General features: G+C 44.3%; 1 protein-coding gene across 4 annotated transcripts in view; it reads right to left on the bottom strand.

Moving 5' to 3' along the window:
- Window positions 1–16,094: 16,094 nt before the first annotated feature.
- FBF1 (Fas binding factor 1) overlaps window positions 16,095–26,121 on the bottom strand; it is a 612,463-nt gene continuing 602,436 nt past the window's right edge. For all 4 annotated transcript variants that reach the window (XM_085616959.1, XM_085616957.1, XM_085616961.1 and 1 more), the window contains one exon: window positions 16,095–16,530. In XM_085616959.1, coding sequence (XP_085473085.1) covers window positions 16,447–16,530 — 84 coding nt within the window. In that variant the 3' untranslated portion in view covers window positions 16,095–16,446. The remainder of the gene's footprint in view (window positions 16,531–26,121) is intronic.

Below are 26,121 nucleotides of genomic sequence, written 5' to 3'. Positions count from 1 at the left end.
TTGGGAGCAAGAACGGAACTGAACTTTTTATGCTTACAGTGATTTGGAGAGTTTCAGCCGAGGAGTCTTTTTGTGCTTCGCAATGTAAAGCTTTGCAATTGCGGTCCCTGATGGTCTTCGTCAACTTGCAGTCACTGCGGGCTGTGAAGTTGTGGCTTGACCCCAGACACCACAGGCATACTTGGTGGGGGAGCCATCACAAACATTTGTTTGGGACAGTATCCACTGGGTTTTAAATCTTTTGTTTTTAGGTGTGACATCCCTTACACACTGTGAAATAGTTTTGAGGAAATGTCTCAAGGAGATGCAGAGGGAGCTCCGATCAGCGTCTGGTGGTGCAGAAAGAAAGCAACTGACATCAGCATGCAGAGATGGGGCCCATATGGGCCCTGCAACTCATTTCTGGAGCTGAATGGTGTGGGTACGGTGCCACCTGACTGTGTGCCCTGGTACTACTGAAAAGTTTCCAGATCCAGTCTGATGCCTAGGGAATATTCAAAAGGTAAGTAATCTGCGGCTAAAAGAATGTGTTCTTTAGTGCATCAACTAAAACTAGACACATAGTTAACAACCTTCTAAAAACTCATAGAAATGAATAACAAACTAACGTAAAAACAAAGCAGTCAGCAGATACATTGCATATATAATAATCAGGACAGAACATAATAATATAAACGTTTGTGTCATATGAATCATGTGTGCTCAGCATTTTGATTAATTGTTTAGCACATGTAACTCAAGCAGGGGATTGCCCGGAATAGAAAAAGACACAACATTAACAAGTGAAACTGCCCATTCAAGGCATTTGAGCCAAACAATCACCACAAAACGATCAAAGGAGAAGTTCTAGTGGCAGAGTATGAATGAGGATTTGAGGGGTTTGGTGGGGAGGTTTAGTGTGTGTTGTGGGTGTGAGAAGCAGTTGAAGGTAGGGAAAGTCTATGGGCAGTTTGTGTATCTTGGAAGGGCCATGGCATAAGGTGTGCTTGGATTTCATTGGGCTATGAATTACTTGGGGGACTAGAAATGCTTGGTGATGGTGGGTTATTGGTTGTGTTGGTTAAAGGTCGAATGAATATATGAGAAGTATTGCTAGGGACTCCACTAACGGTTATTATGTAAAAGGGTGTCCATCGGTTTGTTAAGGGCACAATTCAGAAGGGCATATTGCACCATGGCGCTATTGGGAAAATACCTTTCCAGGTTTTGAGGGGCCGTGAACCCAGGTGTCAATTGGTTCCGCAATGGTTAGATGGGGCAAAGTGACCTAGGTGGCAAGGGAACTAAGCGTGTTAGAGGGGAAGATTCTTCCAGGAAACCTGGTAAATGTCAAGTTCGCTACAAAAGGAGTTGAATGGAGTATGTTTTAGTGCTCATGGTGGTAAAGGTACCTGAGCGACATGTAGCGCTGAGTAATATGTGATGGTGGAACAAAAGAAGGATTAGCCGTTATTGCAGGCGGAGTGAGGAGTGAAGGGGAGGTGTGAGCACAGAGACAGTAGGAGAAGCAATGAAGGGTGTAGTAGCTACATGCTCATGGCAGACACTGAAATGTTAGGTGGACGGATGGATGCCTGAAGCAGTAGAGTGAGTTGAAAGGAGAGAGGCGAGGGACACTGTGGAAGGTAGTCTTGGATGAGAGCTGTGGACGGGAACTAAGGAAGTGAAGTCGAAGAGAACAACTACCACCATGGTATTGGGCTATATAATGATGTAAAGGTTCGAAGTTTTATATCTTGTTTGATGTATACCTGGTTTATAGGCATACTATGTTTGTTTTGCTATATAAAGAAGGATGATATGTTATATACCTTAGATCTGTTAGCATGTGGGTGTCTGGGGCTCCTTGCCACAGGGGCTCTGTGTGTGTGTGGTGGGAGGGTGGGATGTTCTGGGTTTGTTACAGAAACGGTAATGTGTGACGTCAAAGGGACACCAGGCGAGTCAGTTACTTCTGTAATGGCCTGGGAACTTTAGGTCGGTTTGCTGTTGAGTTAATAAAGAAGCCATTTCTACTCGATTAACCGCACAGACATTGTGTGTACATTATACGTCCATATCCGAAGTTTCTTGACAGTCATTCATAAACCCCATTCTTCAAGCCGCTGTGCAAGGCACAGTTGCTAAGCGTTGGTATATTTGTGAGGGCAAGATTTCACGAGTCTGGTGTGGTCCATTTCGGGGCGAGAGTGAATTAGGCGGAACCAGTTGCAGTATTTCACCAGCTGTAATGTCTTCCAGCCGGTCTTCCTTGCTGTCGGCCTCCATTCTGTTTCTCTGCTCTGCCCACTTTGGCTGACAGCACAACCACTCGCAAAGCATCCACACTCCCCATCTCAGGGTGTTTATTGCTTCTGTTATGTTGTTATGTTACTGGGTATTTGTTAAGCGCACGGCTACTCCCAAGAGTGTCCCGGCGCTGATCATAGAACCCGTAACAAAGATACTCAACAGACAGATACCACAGACACAAATCATGGAAACAGTGATGTTTTTAGTTTATGACGAAAGCGCAAGAGATCAGATTCCTGGCGTAGATCAGAAGGAAGATTCTTCCATAGAGCAGACGCCAGTACCTGAAAAGTACGGCCTCCCTGACGTGAAAGAAAAAACCTGGGAGTGTAGAGCCGTTGGGCAGAAGAGGACCGTAGCGTACGTAAAGGTACATAATATTGGCAGCGATCCCTTAAATAAGGTGCGCCGATGTTGTGAGAGGCCTTAAAGGCCAGTACCAGAGCTTTAAAGAGAATCCTCTTGCGTACAGGAAGCCAATGAAGAGTTCTCAAAAGAGGGGTCGTATGAGTACGACGATCGGCAAGAAAGATCGCTTGAGCAGCAGCATTTTGAGCCACCTGGAGACGATTCAGAAGATATTCAGGTAGACCAAGATACAGAACATTCACATAGTCAAGGCGAGATAATACCAAAGCCTGAACGACTGTCCTTCTATGCGATTGAGAGAGCAGTGGAAGAAAGTTACGCATCATCCTGAGTAAGCCAAAGCAAGTGCCTACCACTGACTGAACCTGGGCATTCATGGAAAGATTATTATCAAGTTTCACCCCCAGGTTCTTGACCGTGGTAGCCAGGTCGGTGGGCGGAGACATATTTGAAGGCCACCAATCACGCCAATTTTCATCAGGTGCCCCGCCAAAGAAAATCATTTCTGATTTATCCGAGTTACATCTCAGGTGGTTAGTGTTAAACCAGCAGGAAACTGCCGCGAGGCAGCGCTTGATGGACAGCCCGTCCAAGACTTCGCCCTTGGCACAAGTGAAAAGCAGTTGAGTATCGTCTGCATAAGAGACGATTCTGGCGCCGAAGGATTCAACCAACAGTGCCAGAGGAGCAACATACACATTAAACAGTGTAGGGCTCAAGGTTGAGCCTTGGGGGACTCCTACATTCATAGCTTTAATGTCGGCCTCAAAAGGGGGGGACCAAACAGTTTGCTGTTGGTTAGTTAAATAAGATCTGAACCAATGTAAGGCGGTGTGCCCGATACCGCACCTCCAAAGACGATCAAGAAGAAGGTCATGAGGTACGGTATCAAAAGCTGCAGATAGGTCGAGCAGGACCAACACTGCTCGCCCGCCTTTGTCCAGAGTGACTTTTATCGACTCAGAGATCTCAAGGAGAGCGGTTTCGGTGCTATAGTTAGCACGGAAACCAGACTGACTGGAATGTAGAATGTTGTTGGATTCTATAAATTCTCCGAGAATATGATTAACATATTTCTCCAGGATTTTAGATAAAGCCAGAAGTAATGAAATGGGTCTGTAATTACTGGCCTGTAAGGGGTCCGCAGAGGGTTTCTTTAACAGGGGAAGAATTTTACCCAATTTTCATTGCTCCGGAAAGGTCCCCGAGGAGAGTGAAAGATTCAAGATTTTATTGACTGCAGGATTGATAACCTCCGCAATAGCGGCCAGGATTTTTGCTGGACAGGGATCAGCTGGGGAGCCAGACTTTAGAGAACGAAGAAGATGTAAGGAGTTCTCTAAGGGAATAGCAGGGATATGAAGTAGGCAGTTAGTAGCAAGGGGAAGTTGCTGGAGCAGCCGGTCTAGCTCCAAATCGCAGTTAGGGCTCACCCCTTCAAAAGAAGCTTGTAGAGAAGCAATTTTATTGAAAAATAATAAGGCGATATCCTCTGTCCATGCTTTGGTAGGGGTAAAAGGATTTTTTAAAACATTGGGGGACGTAAAGTCTTTTACAACCCTAAAGAGTTCGGCACTTTTATTGGCTGCCTGTTCAATTTTCGTATTGAGGAAATTAATTTTGACTATGCGAATATTACAGTAGTATGCTTTTAAAGCGTTCTTATAGGTTTGCTTAGTACACATGTCGTAATCTTGTCGCCATAACCTTTCTAGTAGTTTACAATGGCTCCTATTTTTCCTAAGATTTTCAGTGAACCAGGGTGCAGTTGGTCGGCCTCTATTGGCAACTCGGGTTTGGAGGGGGGCCAAATTATTAACGCATGATTCAAGCCAGTTCTCCAACAAGGATACATCAGTTGCCAGGTTGTCCTTAAATGAGAGGGGATGTATTTCTAGAAAGGATCTGACGGCGGCCGGGGTCATTGATTTAAATGACCTGAAATTATTTGTACGTGGTACATAGGCCTTAGCTATTGTAGCAAGTGGTTTTTTAATACTAAAAGTAAGTAAAAAATGATCCGACCATGCTACAGGAAAAGGTGTATCCATTTCAATTGGTTTATTGGAAAAAACTTGATCTAATATATGTCCCTTATCATGGGTAGACTGAGTGACATAAGGAGAAAGATGAAGCATGTTTAAAGAGTCATACAGCTTAGTTGAATCTAAATTAAGGGGTGCATCCATATGTATGTTAAAATCCCCTAAGATTAAGCAGTGATCATAATTGGCGGCCAGGGAAGAAATGGAAAATTCAGACTCTCTAAAAAACTGGTGGCCTGCCCAGGCGGCCGATAGATCAAAGCCCCGGCAATAGAATACTGTGGGGAGATTTTGAGAAGAAAACTCAAGCTTTCCGTTTTCACCAAATCCAACTTGGGAAGTATGGAGCAGGTAAATATATTTCTATAAATGATTGCAACTCCTCCTCCGCGTCCCCCTACACGGTCACTCCTAACAATAAGGTAATCCGTGGGAATGTCATTGGCAATAGTAGGGTTAGAGCCTTCATGTAACCATGTTTCAGTAATAAATAACACGTCAGGTTTAGAGTCTGAGAGGAGATCCAAGATTTGATATTCATGTTGCCTTACAGAACGCGTATTTAAAAGCATCAGTTTAAGATCATTATTAGAATAAGAACTCAAGGGTATATTTTGAACGGTTGTATGTTCCCCTAAAAAAGGATGGTGCACAATGCACTGAGGAGGAGGGAGGGACCAGTGGCACATGTCACAACTCCATGCTGCCATGGGGCCAACTGAAAGAGAGTGGGGACAACAGTTCTCCACATTATTAAGATTGTTAAGGTCATCAATAGTGTACTTAACACGGGGACTAAGGTTATTAGGAGGTATCTTACCTCTACTAAGATGTTCGGCAGGGTCCAGCGCGTCCAAGGCGCGGACGGGCGCAGACGGGCTTGCCTTAGGCTCTGTCTCTCATACCCTGGATTTTTGGAATGCTCCGTTTCCCGTCCTTTCTTTTTCTGTCCCTAGATAGTTGATGGACGTTCATCAACAGGATGCGTTTACAACCGATTTTGTTTGTGTTCGACTTTCCTTCCCTGGAGTCTCCATTCGAAGGCCTCTTTGTTGACACTCCGACCCCCTGTTTTACATCGATTGGTACACGTCCGCATGTAAACGATCTGCTAACCCAGGGCTTTCGTTGTGCTCGACAGTTTGCACACAGTCCTACAGTTCACATTAGTGTTTAGGGGTAGAGGTCTTCTACTTGTTTAACCTTTTTAGGATTTTGCTCAAGGTTAGAGGTTGTCCTCAGTCACCCTCCTCTTGTATATCTCAACATTTTCAGGCTCGCGCTGGTCTTTTAAAAGGTACATTTTATTTATTTCATTGAGATGAACGTGATTGCTCCTTTTGAAATTGAGATTTTCCAGCTTTCTTCACCTGTTGGTTACTGCTTACTGGCTCTCTTAAATCACCTACATGGGGGCTGCAATCTCTCCCCTTCCCCCGCTCGGCTGGTTTCTCTGGGGGATGTCTTCTGTTCCTGTAGTAGCGCCCTAATTGCCATTGCATCCAGAGCTCTGTTTCCTGGACCACTTGTCTCTTTCACTTAAATCCATACCTCCATATGTAATGTTTCACTTTTGCAGAGAACTTTTATTTCCCTCCTCAGCGTATCTGGAGCACGTGGGCTCACCCAGCTTTGATTGGGACAAGAGTCATGAGGCGGTGGGCATTGCCCCATTTTCTATCCGTTCCACTTGTCTCTCCGTGGCCCTAGTTCCACCTGTGGTTTCTCATTTGTCTATGGAAAGCTTGAGGATGGGGGCAACCCCTCGTCTCCCAAAGAACCTGTGAAGGCTCTGGCAGCAGTCAGCTCATTCCCCAGATACCTATTTTCCAAGAAGCTCTGGATGATTTCCAAACTCCCCCTCCCCAACCTGACAAGTTTACTAAACTTCTCACTTAGTTTTCCCATTCTTTAAAATGCCTTCTAGCACTGGTTCCCTACAAAGCCACGCATGGAGATCATACTACACCCTTTTACCGATTAAATCGCTGTTGGCGAGTCTCTGTCCGTAATTGAGCTCCATTTTCTTCTGGCGATTAAGCTCCCCAGATTGTGGTTAGGAGTGGATCTTCTTCCTGGACCCGTCAAGTCTGATATCCCAGTTTATTGATGTCAACCCCTGCCTTCTATTGATTCTACACTGGCGTCCCTGACTGTGCTGTTAAGAGTGGGCCATGTCGGTCAGCTCCCTAATTTGATTCCAACGTTTTCCCCTAGCAAATGGTTCAAAGACATAGCTGGATCAAGGCCTGTTGGAGTATCCTATCAAGGCAAAGTTAAACCCCTCCCAGAACAACGGGTTTGATGGTTCAGTCAGCCCCATTTGCCACAATCATTTGTTACTGCTATTTTTTAACCATCTTTATTGAATTTTATTACAGCACAGTGTATTATTATGTATATATATCCTACATATCACGATAACACGACCCCACTATAAGCGTTATGCATATGGAAGGTGACACCAGGATTAGCAGGCGTCATTGGTTCATTAAATAATTAATCAAACGAATTGCACATGGAAACAATAACACATGACAACAACATCTGTTCCCGAAGGGGCCCTACAACAAGAAAGCAGCCCCTCCTATTTCCACATCCACCAGCCCCAGGCTCCCCCCATCGCTCAGAGATCTTTACACAGAAGGAGCTCGATCTCACCCCCACCAGTCCCCATTGTCTCCCATCGCTGGTCCAACAATCTCAGGAAAGGGGAGGGGCAGGTAATGTCCTAGAGGGCACTACCCTGTAAATAGCCAACCGGACGCCTCATTCACAGTCAGGGGATCCCTCCGGGGCCATCTGAAGCTAGTGGTTACTGCTGGTTAGTCATGAATCTGGAGCTGGTGAAGCAGGCGTTAATAGGACTTTCTCCACCAGGGTGTCTGTGCACATGTAACACATTCTGAAGGGGCCTCCCTGCAAGGTGTGCTATTGATACCCTTGTCAGTTTTCCAGTGCACTAGCACATCATCTAAATGCACAACCAGGTGGAAAGGCCTCACAGCGTGCATAAAAGATGACAGACCCCGAATTTGGGTTTAGACAGCCGAGATAGACCACAGAGGAGTTGGATGCCCAGTCCTCTGAAAAGAGCTGCACCTAAAGAGGTATTGAATGTTCCGACTTTAGCTTTAGATTGCAGACCGGTCTGAAAGGTTCCACTGATCTTAAAGGAGATTTCTGTACACAGAAGAGAGTGTTGCACACAATGTACAGTAGCTTTGGCTTACAAACAGCAGCATTATCTCACACTCCTAGGCACTGACTTTAACAGCGGTAAATCCAGGTAAAACAGAACCTACGTAGACTTGCTTTGGTATTACATAGAAACACTATGGCCACATTTACTAAGGCTTTGCTGTATCACAAAAGTGACAAAAAGCAACGGATAGGTATTCACTTTTGAGCTCAAATGATATTTTATGCTGGAAAGGGGCCCTTTTTTGACTAAGAAAGAGCTTTGTATCACTTTCGTCAAATGGGCATTACTTGAGCGTGTCAATTCACTGCAAATACCACCACCTTGAAGCATGTGTTACAAGGGGAAATGTGTTCATTTCTCAACAATATCTATGCATTGCATGTGTGCTGAAGTGCAGATCCAATGCGTGGGGCCCTTTTGAGTTTGTCGTTAGCCGGGCAGACCTCAGCTTGACGCAGGCAAGGTACATTTACACTACATCATTTGCGTATTAGGAAATAAACTTGATTTTTAATAATTGATTTGCTGAATAAGATGGCATTATTATAGAAGCATCACCAGCGCGGCAGGAACATTCTAAGTTACAAATGAATCGGCTCTACGGCAGGTGTAGTATTAGCAATGAAAAGTAGTGTTCCTTGTTGATTAACCCGCGATGACCCGGGAAGTAAAACCTACGGACCATGGGCTCTGTTTGTCGCAGCTGGCTAAGGGGGTTGGATGAAATGCGGCGCCTGGTATCTTGGTAAATATACACACCTGCTGCGCGCTATGCTTAATGTTACATTTTCCCGTTTATGACTCGGCTGTGTTTAAAGATTTGAGGCATTGTTCGCTCTTCAGACTTCACTACCGCCGAAGCACAACCACTTCATCGCACTGAGATCAGACAACGGGGCAACATGCGTCTGTGATTGTTCACATGTTTTGAAAAGTAAGCCAGAAACGCGTGTTTGTTGTTTTATTTGTTTAAATCAGTCTTGGGTGCTCAGGAGCTTGCACTGCTACAACGCTCATTTTTTCTCCAAGTTTTATGAGATGCCTGAAAAGTTTAACGAGTAAACACACAGGCTATTTGTCTATTCGCAGGGGCAGGCTACTTAAAACCACGGGTGAAAAGGCTGCTGCGCTTTAATTTGCCAGCGCAACTCGAACAAAGGCCTCCGGTTCCCCATTTTTTGTTTCTTTTGTTCCATTTTTAAGAACACTTTCAAATATCCAGGCTCCTTCTTAACCCTCGCATCCATCTGATTGTCCCCGCTATGAAACCAAGGGAAGTGAATGTCAAGAGGGCCAGGGATTATTTATCTTAACCTTGGACCCGTGCTGATCAGAATCTCGGCTGTAAGTCAATGAAGGTGGCTCCTGTTCAGAATAACCTGATCACTTTCATCTCCCAGAAAGCTCTTCTTCAAAAAGCGCGCCGCGGCGGTAGGTGGATTAAAGGTGCATCAGCTGTAATGAGCCGCATCATTAAAAGGTGACCACAGCCCATTGAAATGAGGTGCAGAATGTGTAATTACTTTGACTTCAGACGCCGCTTTAGTACCTGGCATTTGGTATAGTTGTTCTGATGAACAGACAAGGTTTAGGTTATTATCCAGATTTCGGGCCCTTTTAATAATCAAAAGGTAACAACGATAGAGAGATTATAGAGCGGCCCGTTTTACATTTTGCTTTACTGATCAGTCTGCGAGGTCTACCGAACCCTGATAATTCCTGTAGTTTACTGCCCCAGCTGGAGTCAAAGGGGCCATTTTCCTTGCTTGCACCAGTGCCCACCATGGGACACTACTGCATGTTTGACTTGGGCAGACTCCAGTAAGTGGCGGGGATGAGACATGGGGATACAGGAGAGACAGGCCAAAAGAAAAGCACAATGGAAGGGAGTGTTGATGTACATATCCATGCATTTCATTGCAGACCAGGCTTTATCTTTCTGCAATCTTCAGCAACGGTAACGTAACTCTGAAAATGTTTTGCTGTTCTTTTAACATAAATACACGTGTACTATAGCTGTGTAGAGGTGGGAGAGCTACTGAAAGCCCGAGCCAGGCTCGAGCCTGAAACCTAGCTCTGGCTCAGCGTGAGGTCTTGTTGGAACCTCAAGCCCATAATGAGCTGAGATTTCATGTGGCTTCGGCCTGCTGCCCTCCTTCTAGCTCTACTCACTATGTGGTGTTAGGCCCAGAGCTGCCCACTTGGTAACTGGAGAACCAGGTTCGAGTTTTGGCATTGACTCAACATTCTGTGATTCTGGGCAAATCACTTAAATCTCCCTGTGCCCCAAAAAATGAACATGACCTTGTGCAATGTAACTGGTACTCAGGTAGTAAAGACTACTCAGTGTTATAAAGTGGCGTATTAAAGTCAAAGCTTCCACATGCTCAAGAAATATACTACTTGGAAGAGACATACATTTTACATGATGTTTTTGTATGATTTAAATAGCAGACATTTTCAGGGCTTGGCTGGTGCATGGACTCTAAGAGCCGAGCTAGACCTTGGGCTCGACTCTCCCTGTTAATTTGTTAACTCGCCACCTTCAAAGTTATAGACAAGGCATGATTTTGAAAACCACTTATAAAGTGCATTGTAGCCTTAGCTATGCAGACTCTGCGGACGCTGGGGCCAATTGTGTTTTTTACTTTGTTATTTTTTTTATATTAGCTTTAAATTGTATTTATTTATTTTGATAGGTTTTCGAGTGCCAAGTTAGATGGTGATTTATTTTCTGTCTCCATTTTAAAGTTATAAAGTGCTTAAGTTACATACATTGTAATATTTTAACTGTCGGTAACTAGCGTGCTAGGTTAGGCGGGGAGTTATTTTTGCCTCCTTCAGAGATGATAATAACAGAATGCATGGCACAACTGAAAGGCTAAACAACAGTACGAAATCCACGGGTCTCAAACAAACGCTAAGAAAAAATGTGCAATGAAAGCTACAAACAGATGAATGTCTAAGCTGTTTGAACAAAGTCACAACTCCCATACCTCAAAAAGCCCAAGGGCATTTCCCTTGTTAGGACCAAATCCCTCACTCACCACAAAGGTGACATGCTTCATCATGGGGATTCTCCTCTCCAAGGAAACCTAGTTCCTTGGAGGGCTACAACTCTCTCAACTCGAGAGAGGAGCACAGTGATGTTTTACCCTATTGAATAGGCAATCCTAAATCCTCAAGTGAAAAGTATGAGTGCGAGTGAAGGCGCAGCGCAAAACAAATATATTTAAATGGATATAAGTGCAAAAATGTGATATAAAACTGGATAAGGGTTGTATCAACCAGTATTTATTCAAATACACCCTTTGCCAGGATTAAAAACAGCGCACCAGCGGTATGGATTTAAAACCGCTCCGGTGACAGTGAAAAGACGGTCGACATGTTTCAGCCAAAATGCCCGTAAGTAGGGCAGGCTTTCATCAGGACCAAACCAAGTGCTACTGCAACCAACGTGAAGAACAGTGCAAACAAAGGATACAAAATATGGTACTCCAGTATATCCAATCACTCTTCAGGCAATCATTGGGATGAAGAGGAATATATACCTAAAATGTAGAAAAATATGAAAAAAACGGATAAATCAAATATTCTACATGCTTCTCAGAGGTATGAAATGAGACTCAATCAAAATTAGACAAAATACTAATTGCAGAATTCTTACCCGCATCTGCTGGGTACTTGAACCCACCTCAGCCTGGCAGCCACTCAGGAAGGGGGCACCGCTCTAAAAAGGAACGGTATACATAGTAAGGTGCCAACAATGTCCTTCCTATGCCTATGGGTGAGAAATCACTCCTATAGAAAATCATGGAGGCATATCTATACACACAATTGCAAAGCTAGGTACGTCTCAGGGACCTGAACAGTGTGACACAATACAAAATAAAATTGACTTGGACACCGCCACACAAGGAGCCAAAGGTCTGTTTTAAAAGCATCATAATGACTGACCCCTTAAAGACTCTCATAGTTGTGGCTAGGAACTAGCAGAGCGTCTTCAGCGTCTGCGTCTGTGCAGGCGGGAGTGGTTTCGTCAGTAAGCATACCGGCTCCTGCGATTGCGCAGCTTTCTTTTCTTTTCCACGTGACCAGCCCAGCTGCAAACGGTTCAAACGGAGTGGTGTACTATTTAAGGCTCAGGTCCCGTGTGTAGTTCACCTCCGGTGGTCGGCTCTATACCGTTTGGAGTACCGACGGATAGGTGAGTGTGTACAGGACCCTGTAGAGACCTTGTAGAGACCCGTTTTTTTGGCCGTTTGCACCTGTTGACTTCGCATTAATGGAGAGAGTCAGTGTTGGGGGATTGGTTTGACCATTTCACTGCTTCTTAGTTTTAGCCACAACTATGAGAGTCTTTAAGGGGTCAGTCATTATGATGCTTTTAAAACAGACCTGTGGCTCCTTGTGTGGCGGTGTCCAAGTCAATTTCAATTTTTATTTTGTATTGTGTCACACTGTTCAGGTCCCTGAGACGTACCTAGCTTTGCAATTGTGTGTATAGATATGCCTCCATGATTTTCTATAGGAGTGATTTCTCACCCATAGGCATAGGAAGGACATTGTTGGCATCTTACTATGTACACCGTTCCTTTTTAGAGCGGTGCCCCCTTCCTGAGCAGCTGCCAGGCTGAGGTGGGTTCAAGTACCCAGCAGATGCGGGTAAGAATTTTGCAATTAGTATTTTGTCTAATTTTGATTGAGTCTCATTTCATACCTCTGAGAAGCATGTAGAATATTTGATTTATCCGTTTTTTTCATATTTTCTACATTTTAGGTATATATTCCTCTTCATCCCAATGATTGCCTGAAGAGTGATTGGATATACTGGAATACCATATTTTGTATCCTTTGTTTGCACTGTTCTTCACGTTGGTTGCAGTAGCACTTGGTTTGGTCCTGATGAAAGCCTGCCCTACTTACGGGCATTTTGGCTGAAACATGTCGACCGTCTTTTCACTGTCACCGGAGCGGTTTTAAATCCATACCGCTGGTGCGCGGTTTTTAATCCTGGCAAAGGGTGTATTTGAATAAATACTGGTTGATACAACCCTTATCCAGTTTTATATCACATTTTTGCACTTATATCCATTTAAATATATTTGTTTTGCGCTGCGCCTTCACTCGCACTCATACTTTTCACTAGAAGATTTAGGATATCCTATTCAATAGGGTAAAACATCCCTGTGCTCCTCTCTCGAGTTGAGAGAGTTGTAGCCCTCCAAGGAACTAGGTTTCCTTGGAGAGGAGAATCCCCATGATGAAGCATGTCACCTTTGTGGTGAGTGAGGGATTTGGTCCTAACAAGGGAAATGCCCTTGGGCTTTTTGAGGTATGCGAGTTGTGACTTTGTTCAAACAGCTTAGACATTCATCTGTTTGTAGCTTTCATTGCACATTTTTTCTTAGCGTTTGTTTGAGACCCGTGGATTTCGTACTGTTGTTTAGCATGTTGATTGGGGAATAAATCCACTGTGGTCTTTAAAATTCCCTTAGATCCTCCTGTTCTCAATCTGTTTTGCTTTGGTTGTTTTACAACTGAAAGGCTATCATATATAGAACAAAATTACATGGAAACCTGCCGTATGAGTGAATGTTTTTAAAATTTTGCTTAGTTTGTGCCAGCATTTGGGAGCCATGTTGAGCCTCGTATTGGTTGTTCTTTTGTACCAGTTTATCAAGGCCACGCCTATTGGCTTTGCCCATGTTTGTTTTTGTATGTATCCTGACGGTATTTGGAAACAAATAATTCCAGGAATTTGTAAGTCACTCAGAGAGCCTTGTACTCAACCCTTACAGCTGCATGGGGAGTCAGGGAAGGTCCCCTAGTTGGGCCGACCCAGTTTGGTGTGTTTTTAAAGCACCAAGGTGGGATACAGACACATTTTGGGCATATCCTAGTCTCTTGATCTGCTTTGTGTGAAGAACAGCCTTAGTTGAGGCTGGATGTGGGCACTCCATCCATGCATGGTTCTCTGGAGTGATGAGTCACCATCTTCCTTGCGAGTTACAATGACAGAGAAACCAAGCGTTCGTTGTCAATGCATTTTTTAGCCTCACCCAAACATGGCATCTTTTTAGAGGGAGTAGGGAATAAGTGGTTGTTTGGAGTCGGAGGGCACTTGGCAAGATTAATGAACTCAATGGTGGTGTGTTAAATGTAAATATAGGAATGACAACTCAAATATGTTATGCATGCCTCACATACACTGCGGCTAAGTAACATCAACACATATCTCTGTTGAGTTGTTTTCTACTCAAGGGTCTCATTTCCGTTGTGAGTGTACAACAATTTATTTTTATCGCAGAAACTGGAAACATAAACTGGCAAACGTATGCATGTTAAACAGCTTTTTCGAACATGCAATGCCTAAAGACCTGAAATATGCTAGCATTTTTATTTTTATTTTCTCTGCCTAAATGAGCATTCCATTTGAAATGTGCGCAGTAGAAAAACAGCACACACACAGTACATTATAGCTGATAAGTAATGAAGGCAGCCGATACATGGGTACCTGTTAAAAATGGCCCTTTTTGAAGGGTTATCCCCAAACGTTTTGCTTCTTCCTCCTATTTTTCCTGACCTGTTTTTCTTGGCTTTAGGGCTCTGGGCAATTAACCACTGCTAATCAGTGCTAAAGTGCATATGCTCTCTGTGTAAATTGTTATTCTAATTTATTATCCCTGATTGGCATATTTGATTAACTGGTAAGTCCCTAGTAAAGTGCACTGAGTGTGTCAGGGCCTGTAAATCAGATGCTACTAGTGGGACTGCAGCACTGATTGTGCCACCCACATGAGTAGCCCTGAAAAGGATGGACTGATTCTTGCATGTGAAGGCTGAGGGGCGCTGCCTTATCTGTGAGAGGACCGTCTGTGTTTGGTTGACTAAATTGTTACATTTTTATTTTCATCACCTGGTAAAGCCTGTGAGGTACTCAGAAATGCAGTGTATCTCTAAGTCTGTTATGAAGCTCTGTGGTTATACTCAATAAGCAGCTACCTATGTTATATGACATCTCTTCATTAATGTAATAACTGCACATTCACAATTGCTTTATTAACCTTCCTGCTTTCTCAAATTTGTTTGAAAATGCACTATTTCTCCACTCTTCTTTCAAAATTTTCTCGGGGGGAGAACCCCCCCCCAAACCCCACTTTAGGTTGTTCGGGTTTGCGAGCTATGCCCGCTCGCTATGGTGCACTATAAAAAACATTCTACGCCTCACCACTTTCAAATGTCACCAGCCGCCACTGTTGTCTAGGAATAGAATTTTGTGCTGGAAAAGTATGCTTCTGGTTCGAAAGCTATGCTAAACTGTGCACAATCACCTCTTAACCTTAGTGTGAGGATGTGTGTTGTGCAAGGCAGTTTTTTTGTAGCAACAGGGCAGGGGGTGACTGGGCAATCTTAGTAGATGTCTCTGCACTGGTTCCCCCCTTGTGCAACCTAGCACAGCAAAGGTGGTTGCTGTGCATAAACAATTAGCATATCTAGCCCTATGTTTTTCAAGTTGCACAGAACGCACAGGCCCGCCCCCTGAAAGCAGAGCTATTACTTAGCAAACAATATACCATTTCAGGCTTTAGAGAGCAGACTACCTGTCCGGCTACAGATATGGGGTCATCCAGCCAATCCTCTGGGAGCACTGCACTTACTGCCTGAGTGTGAAACCTGACAAAAAGGATACGAATGACCCAGGATCGCACAGGAAATCAGTGAGGAGTTGTGAATACGCATTCGAAAGTGCGCTTCCCAGTTGCATGAATATACTGCATCCTCACCGTTGTGTTGTGTAAAAAGACACCAGTACACTGGTCCTACTATGTGGACAGGTGCCACTGCTCTCTGCATTGCTGTTCTCTCTCCCAACCAATTATCTGTGTCCCATGTGCCAACTCTGTCTGACCTTCTTGTCTCCCATTCTCGACTACCTGCTGGACCCCAGTCCGCCCCTCTCTTCTTCCGGCTTCACCCAGAGTCTAGTCTTGATGTGCCTCAGAAAGGAGTCGGCAGCTCCATTCATGCTGCCGCTCACTAGGCGGTGAAGTTTCCCAAAGCTGCTAGTGCCCAGGTGTCCTTTTTGTATCCCATCAGGCTCTGCCTAAATGTTGACTGACTACTGGAAGACGCGTGTTTAGGTCAAGTTCGTAAAAGTAAATAATAGCACAGACACAATGTTAAAAAGGCATTATTTTATTATAAAGTCTGATATAGAAAACGAGCAGAATATAAAAAGATTTCCAACAAAGAGAAAACACATGTTATTGAACATTTATTTGGACACTTTTGACACTGTTCTCCACAAAACTCCTGTCAGTTATAAAAAAAAATTAAATGAGGTGGCATCAATGGAGAGAGTACAAACAAGGTTTTCCTAAAAACGACCATAAAAAAAATCAAAAATCAATATATGAAACTCTGGTTACCTTTTCAAATACATTTATTGGGGGTAAAATGTGAATGTACATCAACTCCCACTGAGGACAGGCTAGATGGCACATGGGTAGTGGGGCGCCTAGGCCTCTTGATTCAGGCGGTCTGTGAGGTGGAAATGTACGCAGACTTCTTCAATGAGTCCAGGAAATGCTGCTCGTCCTCAAGAAAGTCCCGGTCCTGTAGGGGCAAGAATAGGAGACGTGAGTCAATGACGCACCGGCCTTTAGAGAACAAGAGTGGCCACAGTACAACACCATCACACATATTTTCAAATTCAATTCAAAAGACCTTTATTCGAATTTCATAAAATCCATAAAAGTACAACAAAGAAAAACAACACATTTATACAGTATTACAATCCATAAAAACACCACAATCACAGTAATTCATTTACAAATATACAACTAACATAAATAGTTTTCAGGGATTTTCCATCGTTTTGCGTGCGTGTACTATTAATCTCAGAAAAGTGCTGGTGCGAAAAATTAGTTCATCTGTATCCAGGGAAAATAATAATGAACATGATTCCCCCAGTGAAAGGGGTCTTAATTTCCTAAAATAGGGAGTTAAAAACCAGTTAATATATTTTAAATAAAATTTGCAGAAGAATAGGAAGTGAATGTCATTCTGTTTGCTAATTCCATCACATGGGCAAGGATTGTATTCTACTGTGTGATGATACCCCAAAGGGAAGGCCAGCAAGGTTTTTACAGAACCTGCCCTTAAACGAAAGAGCAGCGATCGTTCCCAATTGGACATGGGGAGAGTTAGGTAAGATGGTAGTGGGTGTCTACACAAATCGTACCCCATGTATGTAGCAACAGAAGATTTAGATAGCTCCTTCCCCATTCTTTCTGAATTAAAAAGTGCATAAAGTGCTTGTTTGACTACGACCTTATCATTCATCTCAATTCCTGTGGGTTCTAAGAAAAGATTGCTTTTATCCACTGCACATAATGTTTTAGAAACCTCAGCTAACCAGGGTATTGACATATGGTGGTCACACTTTAGGCAATCCAATATAATGTTTTTGGTTAGGGTCGCAAAGTTATTTGTCCAAATCCGAATCCAAAATAGGGCTGGTCTGGCTCTGATAAAATCACGTACATAAGGGAGATTTAGTTCTTTATGGCAGATGAATTCAGAGGCTGAAAAGGGAGCACCCAATATTTTTCTACAAAAACGATTTTCCTCCCGTTGAATCCCTGAATTTCTCCCTGAGCCCCAGACCTCAGCCCCATATGTTGCCACAGGAATGCACTGTAATTTAAAAAATTTTAAAATGGCCCTAGTGGCACCTATTTTCTTCGGGCGTTGGAGGCTCAGTATAGAATTGGTGGCTTTCGAGAACTTGCCCATGGCGTGGGCAAAATGCCCACTCCATGAGCCGTTCGCAGCGAAAACCAATCCTAAGTATGGAAAGGAGGTTACGGATTCTAATTTATCCGAACCTACATTTATCGTATTGAGCTTCCTTTTCCCGGGTCCGCTAGACATGATAAAAGATTTTTTAAAATTCACACACAGATCAAGTGCCTCCATATGCTGGACGAATGCTCTAATAAGCAAACGAAGAGCATTAGGGGTGCGGCCCATAATGACCGCATCATCTGCGTATAATAAAACTGGTAGTGGATTCCCCTGGATAATTGGAACATCTCTCGTCACTTGTCTCAGGGCTTTGGCAAGACCATTAATATAAATAATAAATAGCAGAGGTGCCAGGACGCACCCCTGCCTCACCCCCCTACCTATTTTTATGGGTCCGGACACATCGCCACCAGACCCGATCCTAACTTGTGCTTTAAGGTCCGTGTGGAGATAGGCCAGAAAATTAACAAGACTTGCGTCCAGACCATAGTTAGAAAGCATAAGCCATAATTTGGATCTATTAACTAGGTCGAATGCAGATGAAAGATCCATAAATGCGAGGTAGATTGGACTAGAGCGAGCAACATTGTACTTATCGATAATCAATTTCAAATTTAGGCACTGCTCCACCGTGCCTACGCCACTCCTGAATCCCAACTGGCACGGATCCAGTAGGTCAGTGTCTTCAGTCTACTCTATCATCCTATTATAGATAACTCGTCCAAGGATTTTTAAGGTATTGTCCAATAGCGAGATTGGACGATAGTTGGCTGGGTCTGACCTATCTCCCTTCTTAAAAATGGGAACTATGGTGCTGGTCGCCCAAGTATCAGGCATTGGCGCCATAGGTAGACTATTGAAAACATTAAGGAGAATTGGTGCCCATAAATCCGTGTTATACTTAATAATGTCTATAGGAAGCCCATCGGGGCCAGGGGCCTTGTTACCAAGGCTTTCTTTAATGGCTGTGACTATCTCGGGGAGGTCAATCTTGAGATTGCATATCACCCTCAAAGAAGGAATAGTTACTTCCTTAGAGGGGGTAGCATATATTTTGGCGAAATGAGCCTCCCAACTACTACTAGTAATATTGCAGCTAATTGGGGACAATTGTTTCCCCATATCTCGCGTCTTCCTAACGGCTGACCAGAAGGGGCCGCTGCTCTTCAAATTTGCACTCGCGACCAATGTTTCCCACTGTTCTATCAGCAGCGCAGCCTTCCTTTCAGTTGTTTTTAGCTTGTAGTTTTTCCTGGCCAGCTGTACCTCTAGTATACACCTTGGGTTAGAAGACAATGCTTTACGTAGATCCCTATTTGCCTTAGAACAAGTCGAGTCAAACCATCTCGGTTCTTTCGCTATTTTTGGTAGTGGGACTGACAACAATTTTTTAATCACTAAACACAATTTGCCAAAGTCAGAGATTATTCTATTATTATCTCCGTTCAAAAATAGACAAGAATTAATTAAATCGGAATGATCATTCTGCACATTTTCTAAAATAGCTCCGCTATCAATCCCCCTCCATTTCAGCCGCAGACCGTCACCTGATGGTGTAATGTCTCTTGCACCAATAGATTTCGAATATACAGGGCGGGAGCCTAAGTGCAAAGTAACTGTGAGGGGGTTATGATCACCAAAAGATGTTTTTATCACCTTGGATTCCAATACACGGTCCAGCAAATCGGGGGACATAAAGATAAAATCAATAGTTGAGCAACAATCGCGCCCCCTAAACGTGGGGACATAGTCCATGTCAGATGTTAAAGATACTTCCATGGCATTTCCAAGGGTGTGTTCACTCAATAATTTTGCTATTTCAAGCCCCCTTTTTTCAGCTTGGTCCGTGATATTGTTAGTGTCCTCGGTCCAAGACTTCTTTGATAATTTAGCATTAAAATCTCCGCCGATTAGGATCCCTATCCCCCCCTCTGATTCCAGGTTTGTTTCCAATTTTCTTAGAGTCTTAGAGAGGGCTATATAGTTTGTGTTGGGTGTGGAATAAAAGTCGTTATTATAAAAATTAATTATAAAAATCCTGGGTTTAAGTTTCAGCTCAAGGACCTGAATGTTCGGATTCCCTTCTGATAGGTCTTTAATGGTACCTCCCACCAATGTACTAACACCTATAAATAATCCTCCCACTGCACGGCCAAAAATGGACTTCTTTGAGGTTACGCTAAAACAGTGGTAGCCCTCGATAAATAAATTGCTGACAGCCCATGTCTCCTGGAACATAACAATATCTTTGTTATCCAATAGCTTGATCCATTGAGGGTCGAGCAATCTTGGTTCCAACCCAGCAACGTTCCAACTAAGGATGGACAATTTGGGGCGTTTTAGGGCACAAGAGGTATTATAGCCACTAGGCTGCTTAGGTTGAATTGATGGAGTAGTTATGTTCTCATGTGTAACTGGGGACATAGTCAAAACAATGCGTGGTGCCATTGTCACAATCTCATTGTATTGTACATCAGAGGGATTTTCCTTAACAGTAATTAGTACATCCTCACACCCCCTATTTCTTTTCCCCAGTCAATCTTGACATTCCAAATTGGAGAGAGCGTGTTCAAAACGATTGTGCGTTGGTATATTGTATATATACCTTGGCTCGTTCTGGGGCATGTTAAAGTTTTGTTTAGGCCTTACGTAAGGTCTCTCCCTTGGGTTGGGATAGGAGGGAGTGGGGAGAGGTAAATATGGCAATTGATATGGTGGGGGTATAATCCGATGGCCTAGTGAACGACCGTTCCTAAAATTAGTATTAAACTCTTGGTAAGGGTGTTCATAGCCATTGGCAATGTTACGATTCATGCCCGGTTGATCTGTTAAAAAGTTAATCCCAGGATTAGAATGAAGGTCAATTAAATGTCTATAAAAGTACCCAAGAGGAAGCAGAGTAGTGTTAAATTCCCAGGGTGAGGGCAGTGGGGCTTTTGAGAGTGTAGATTGCACCCATTGTGGAGATCTAAAATTTATAATGATGCAATCTCCTTCAAAATTTTTCCTCAATGGGCCCACCCACCCTACTCTCTGTGTATGAATAATTTCCCCTGCTCCTTCCATTGGGAAATTACAGTTTGCAGAAAGCCAGTGGAGAGTTCTATTTCTTAAGCTTGTGTAATTTTCCTCTTTGGTTTCCTCCAATTTTGGGACATTAGCTAAAATCAAAACATATGGGCCGCAATCTGGGGGCAAACTAATGCGGGCCGGAATCTGTCTCTTACTAATCACTTCAATTATATCGGACTTATCTGTTGGGTGATCTTGGTTAACATCCTGCACTTGCCTCGTTACTGGCCTGTTGTTTGTGTCAGTGGGTTTCTCCCTTACTCCCGAACTAACTGTTGTTGTAGTTTTCGTGTCTAATGCCTGTCTGGATAAGGATTCTGTGTTTGATTGACCTTTACTTCTACTCAGTTTGGATGTGGAGGGAGAGGCATTAGTCTCCACTACACTTTTCTTATTGGCCATAGTGTGTTGTAGTTTTTGTGTATTAGTGTTAGATGCAACATGGTGTGTTGAAATTATAGAATTACACCCTGTGCCTAATTTCAACACATGGTCATCTAATGCCTTCAGCCTCTTGTCAATATTAAGGACTTGTTGACTAATAGGTCCTAAGAGAGTAGTTATTAAGGTCTCCAGTCTCCCCCAAAAATCTTCATTACCCGGCATTGCATTAGTTAATGAGCTTTGTTCATTATTTTTGCCCAAGTGCACCTCACTGTGAGTATGGTTTTGTACTACAGGAGAAAAAGGCCTACTCAATTGAGGGCGTCCACCATTCTCTCTACATTTATCTGCTAGTGACTCTAAGTGTTTCTGTTTCCGCTTTGCTTTTTGTTTTCTTGCTTTTTGACCCCTAGTTCGTGCTGGTGTACTATCACTTTTTTCTTTATCTGTGGTTGATACGTCCGTGTCTGGGCATAATTCTATCCCTTCCTGCTCATTAATTAGGGATGTATCAGTGATTCTATTAACACTTGATCGTGACATGGACGGTGTTTGTGATAGTCTATTTTCCATTGTGCAATGATTAGGGGATACACTGTCCAGGATTATACAATTCACATTTGAATCAGTGCCTGGTAGCCCCGCGTAGGATGTTATGTCCGATGTGGCCACCAGGGAATCCAGTGTATTGTCCTGCAGCAAAGGTAATTGCGTGCTTGGTGGGAGCGAGAGGCGTCTTTCGGTGCTTTGGATGGCAGAAGCCACAACGCCGATCGTCCTCTGCAGCATTTTATCAATTGCAGTCAAACTAGGCAACGGGGTGGGGACAGTAGCAGTTGAGGGAGATGTTAGTTGCTTACGACTAGGTTTAAGCACAGGTGGAGCTTTTTTCCCCATTTTCCGATAAATGTTTTGAGTATACTGAACAACAGTAGATAATTAAATCCCAGGCACAACGTATACTTTACTCACGAACTTAGCGATGACTTCCGATTGGGCACCAACTTTTAGAGAGGCCAAGAGGGGTTGCCCGGCCCGACCTCCAGCGACCCCGGACGGCCACAGACGGCCCGCCCTCTGCCCGGGCTCAGCCCGGCGCCGCCCGCGCGCGTCCCGCGTCGCGGAGGGAGCCGCTGATTTTAAAGCGCCTCCGGGCGCGCAATCACCTGGAATGGGGCGTGGCAGTAAAGGCTCACGGGAGCTGTAGTCTCCCCCCACCGCGGCCCTCGATGTCGTCAGGGCAGCGGGGGAGACAAACAGCGTGGGTGCCCCGCCAAAGATCCGCCGTTCTACTTCTCCGGTAGGTGCTTGGTGCTTGGCCTGGGTCGCGTCAGTTACAATTCAGGATTCACACATATTTAAGAACAGCGCATTCCATTGTGCTCAGCGATGTGAATTCCCGGGGTGACAGGTAAAATGTTATTGATTTACACAGTAAGTACACAATATTGTCCTTGGCGCGTCGACTTCATATCACATTTAGAACATGAATTAAATGCAAAGGATGATATTACTGCGGGTATGGTGAGGCCCAAAATGAGAGAAATGGAAAAAAGGAACTGGAAAAGAAAAGGGGGTCATTCTAGTGAGAGGGAAAATAACTGGAAAAGACAAGCATTTGCAATGCAATAGGTCTCACATTTATGAGACTGAGCTATTGGCACTGTAAATGTCAATAGCTTAAATTCTCGCAAATGTGAGAACTATTAATTTGCAAATATTGTTTGTTTCCAAGTGCCCCATGCCATGCTTGCCCTTAATAGAGGTCACGCCCCTTTCTTTAGACAAACCGCGTCTAAAGAAAGGGGCGTGGCCTCTATTAAGGGCAAGCGCAGCATGGTGCGCTTGGAAACAAACGACCCCAAAAATATTTGTAAAGCAATAGGTGTCGCATTTGCAAGAGTTTAAGCTACTGCCATTTACGATGCCAACAGCTCAAACTTTCCTAAACCTCCTAGACCTATGGCATTCCAAAGAAGCAGCCGCCATTGCCCCAGCTGCTAAGGAAAGTGAAAGCTCGCATGGCGCGCTGCATGTTGCTGCAAACCACGTCGTGCCTGCTTTAAGACAAAACTCACTAAAGAAATAGTGCTTACAGACTAAATAACACAGACGGTGTAACAACAGAAGTAAAAGGGCCAGTCCTCATGGGAGGTTACAAATGAAGACAAGGCAGTACTAAGGAGTGACTAACAAGCCGATTACCGAATCAGAAGCCAGCATTTACAATGGTCAATGACACAAGCTAATAAAAAATATGGGAGGAGATAGGGCGGATTTGCAAGTGCATACATAATACAGCATGCCTCGCAGAGCAGACCGGCGCATGCGTTGCCCAGATTCGACCTAAAAAAGGGAGTAATTCTAGTGATAGGGCAGATGGCGCTAAAGATTAAGTGGGATCGATGCAACCGGAGACAATAAAAGTGCGTACGTATGTTACAAATAACAACAAAATATACAGTGCTGTGACAGGGAAATGGACAAATTAAATAAGGCTGGATTTATAATCTACTTTCATATTACCTTGACATACTGTATCCTTTACAGAAAGACGAATTGAACACTCAAGAAAACCAAATGGAACACCGTATATTTTCAATGGGAGGGAAACATTGGACTTAGGGTAGCAGCTAATATCTGAAAATCGCCATATTCTAAGTGTTTAAAATACATTCATTCACTTTGTAATCGAGCAAAGTCTGGTGCAAAGCGAACATCCAGTAACCGATCTATTGGTTTGCTGTCTTCAGGCCTAGTATAGGATGCACTTTTTACATTATTCTTTTGATCTCCTTTTCTTTGACAAAAAAGTAGTGGGAGTAAATATTACATATCATATCCTCTGATACTGTTGTGCGTAATTGGAATCTTTCTTAGATTCACATGCTTAAATTATCATGCCGGTAGTCAATGTTTAATTTCAATACAGCCACTCACATTGAAAACAAATGTACAAACATTCATAGACCACACTTAGCCAATGCACCTCTTCATTGCCTGGAAGTCTGCCTAATCAGGTGAAGGGGCTCCAGATTACAACCCTCCTCTGAGGCTCCACCTACCAGATGTTTAGCTTTATGAGTGGGACGAGGGTAGATGCATGTGAATCTATGAAAGATACCAATGGTGCAGATAAGTAACTTTTTCTTCGGCAGTTCTGGATTTTTTTTATAGATTCACATGCTTGATTTATGGTTTTTAAAGCAGTAATTATAAAGAATAGGCGGAAAACTGATATTGACTAGGCTGCAATGGGGAACACAGCAGCAGCCCCTCCCTACATGGCGCCTCAAGCCCGAGGCCCTGGAGTACCAGGTGTTCTTGCATGAGATTAGGGGTCATATTGCAACATACTTTGCTGATAATGCCCATTCCACTGACCCCAGGGTGACGGAATGGGAGGCCTTTAAGGCAGTAATCAGGGAATGGTGCATTGCAACGTCTATCGGAGTACAGAGGACGTTGCACACAGAAGTTGAAAGGGCAGACCGAGCACTGAGGGAGATTGAACTCAGGCCCCTGCAACACTCCAAACTACGTCAGGAGTTACTGGAGGCGAAGGAAGAGGTAGCTGTGCAGGAGGAACGGTTGAGGTGTTTAGACTTTAAAGCATACACAGATAGGACCCACGCAGAGAGGGATAAGGTGGGCACACTGTTGGCATGGCTTGCCAACCCCACTCGAAGGGGGAATACCATAATTGAAATAGCAATCAGGCAGGGCACCCACTATACAGGCAAGATGGCATTAACAATAGATTTCATGGCTACTATGAAGAACTTTACAAGAGCTCTGGGCATAGGAGGGAAGGTGAGATATAGGAATGCCTGTCGGAGCTCCCACTCCACACCCTATCAGCGGAGGATGCAGATCAGTTAGGGGCAGAAATATCGGAACATGAAATCAGGGTGGAAGGAGCTGGCAAGAGGGAAGACCCCGGGCACGGTTGGACCCCCTAAAGAGTTTTACGCAGCTTATGTGGAGGAGTTAGCCCCCAGGCTAGTAGAGATGTATGCAGAGACTGGGGAGAGAGGTCAACACTACTCGGGAAGTAATTTCACCGCTTAAGCCCGATAAGTCCCCCCTTGAATGTACGGCGAATGGTGAACCTCGACTTCAAGATCCTAAGCAAACAGTTGGCAACAAGGTTACTCCCACATATGACATCCCTGGTGCACCAGGACCAGGCGGGGTGCTTACCAAGCAGAAACTCAACCCTGAACATACAACGCCTACGTTCCATCATAGAGCTGGGTACGGTGGAAGAGCGGGAGGGTGCGATCTTCGCAATAGATATAGAGAAGGCCTTTGACAGCCTGGAATGGGGGTTCCTCTACGCAGTCCTAGCACAAATGGGGGTCGGGGAGGGATTTATACGGTGGGTGTGACTGCTGTATGCCGACCAGGTGGCGAGGGTCCGCACGGGACGCACAATATTGGAGCTGTACCGGGTAGAGAGGAGCACACGCCAGGGGTGTCCCCTCTCCTCATTGCTGTTTGCACTGGCCGTAGAGCCACTAGCATGTAGGACGCGGTCCGGCGAAGGATACAGAGGCCTCCAGCTGGGAAAGCAAATGCACTACATAGCGCTGTATGCTGACGATCTTCTGCTCTTCCTAAAAAACGCGGAGGGGGAGCTGAGTGGGGCGAAGAACATGATGGAGGAGTTTGGTACCGCCTCGGGCTGCGTATTAGCTGGCAGAAGTCCTGACTGTTTCCAATAGAGGTGGGCACACCACCACCAGAGGGACTTGGTGAACTGCAATGGGAGCCCGATGCTTTAGGTATATGGGAGTGAAGGTTTTCCACTCCATGGTGGACGTGCAGGAGGGAAATGTGGGGGGAGCACTACGATCGCTCAAGGACAACATGATATTTTGGAGGAAAACTCCCCCTCTTGGTAGCCGGCCGGATCTCCCTATTAAAAATGGTGGCTCT

Source organism: Triturus cristatus, chromosome 7 (genome assembly GCF_964204655.1).
Source record: "Triturus cristatus chromosome 7, aTriCri1.1, whole genome shotgun sequence".
NCBI lineage: Eukaryota > Metazoa > Chordata > Amphibia > Caudata > Salamandridae > Triturus > Triturus cristatus.
Note: the sequence above shows the minus strand (reverse complement) of the source record. Positions and strands in the feature narration are given on the sequence as shown.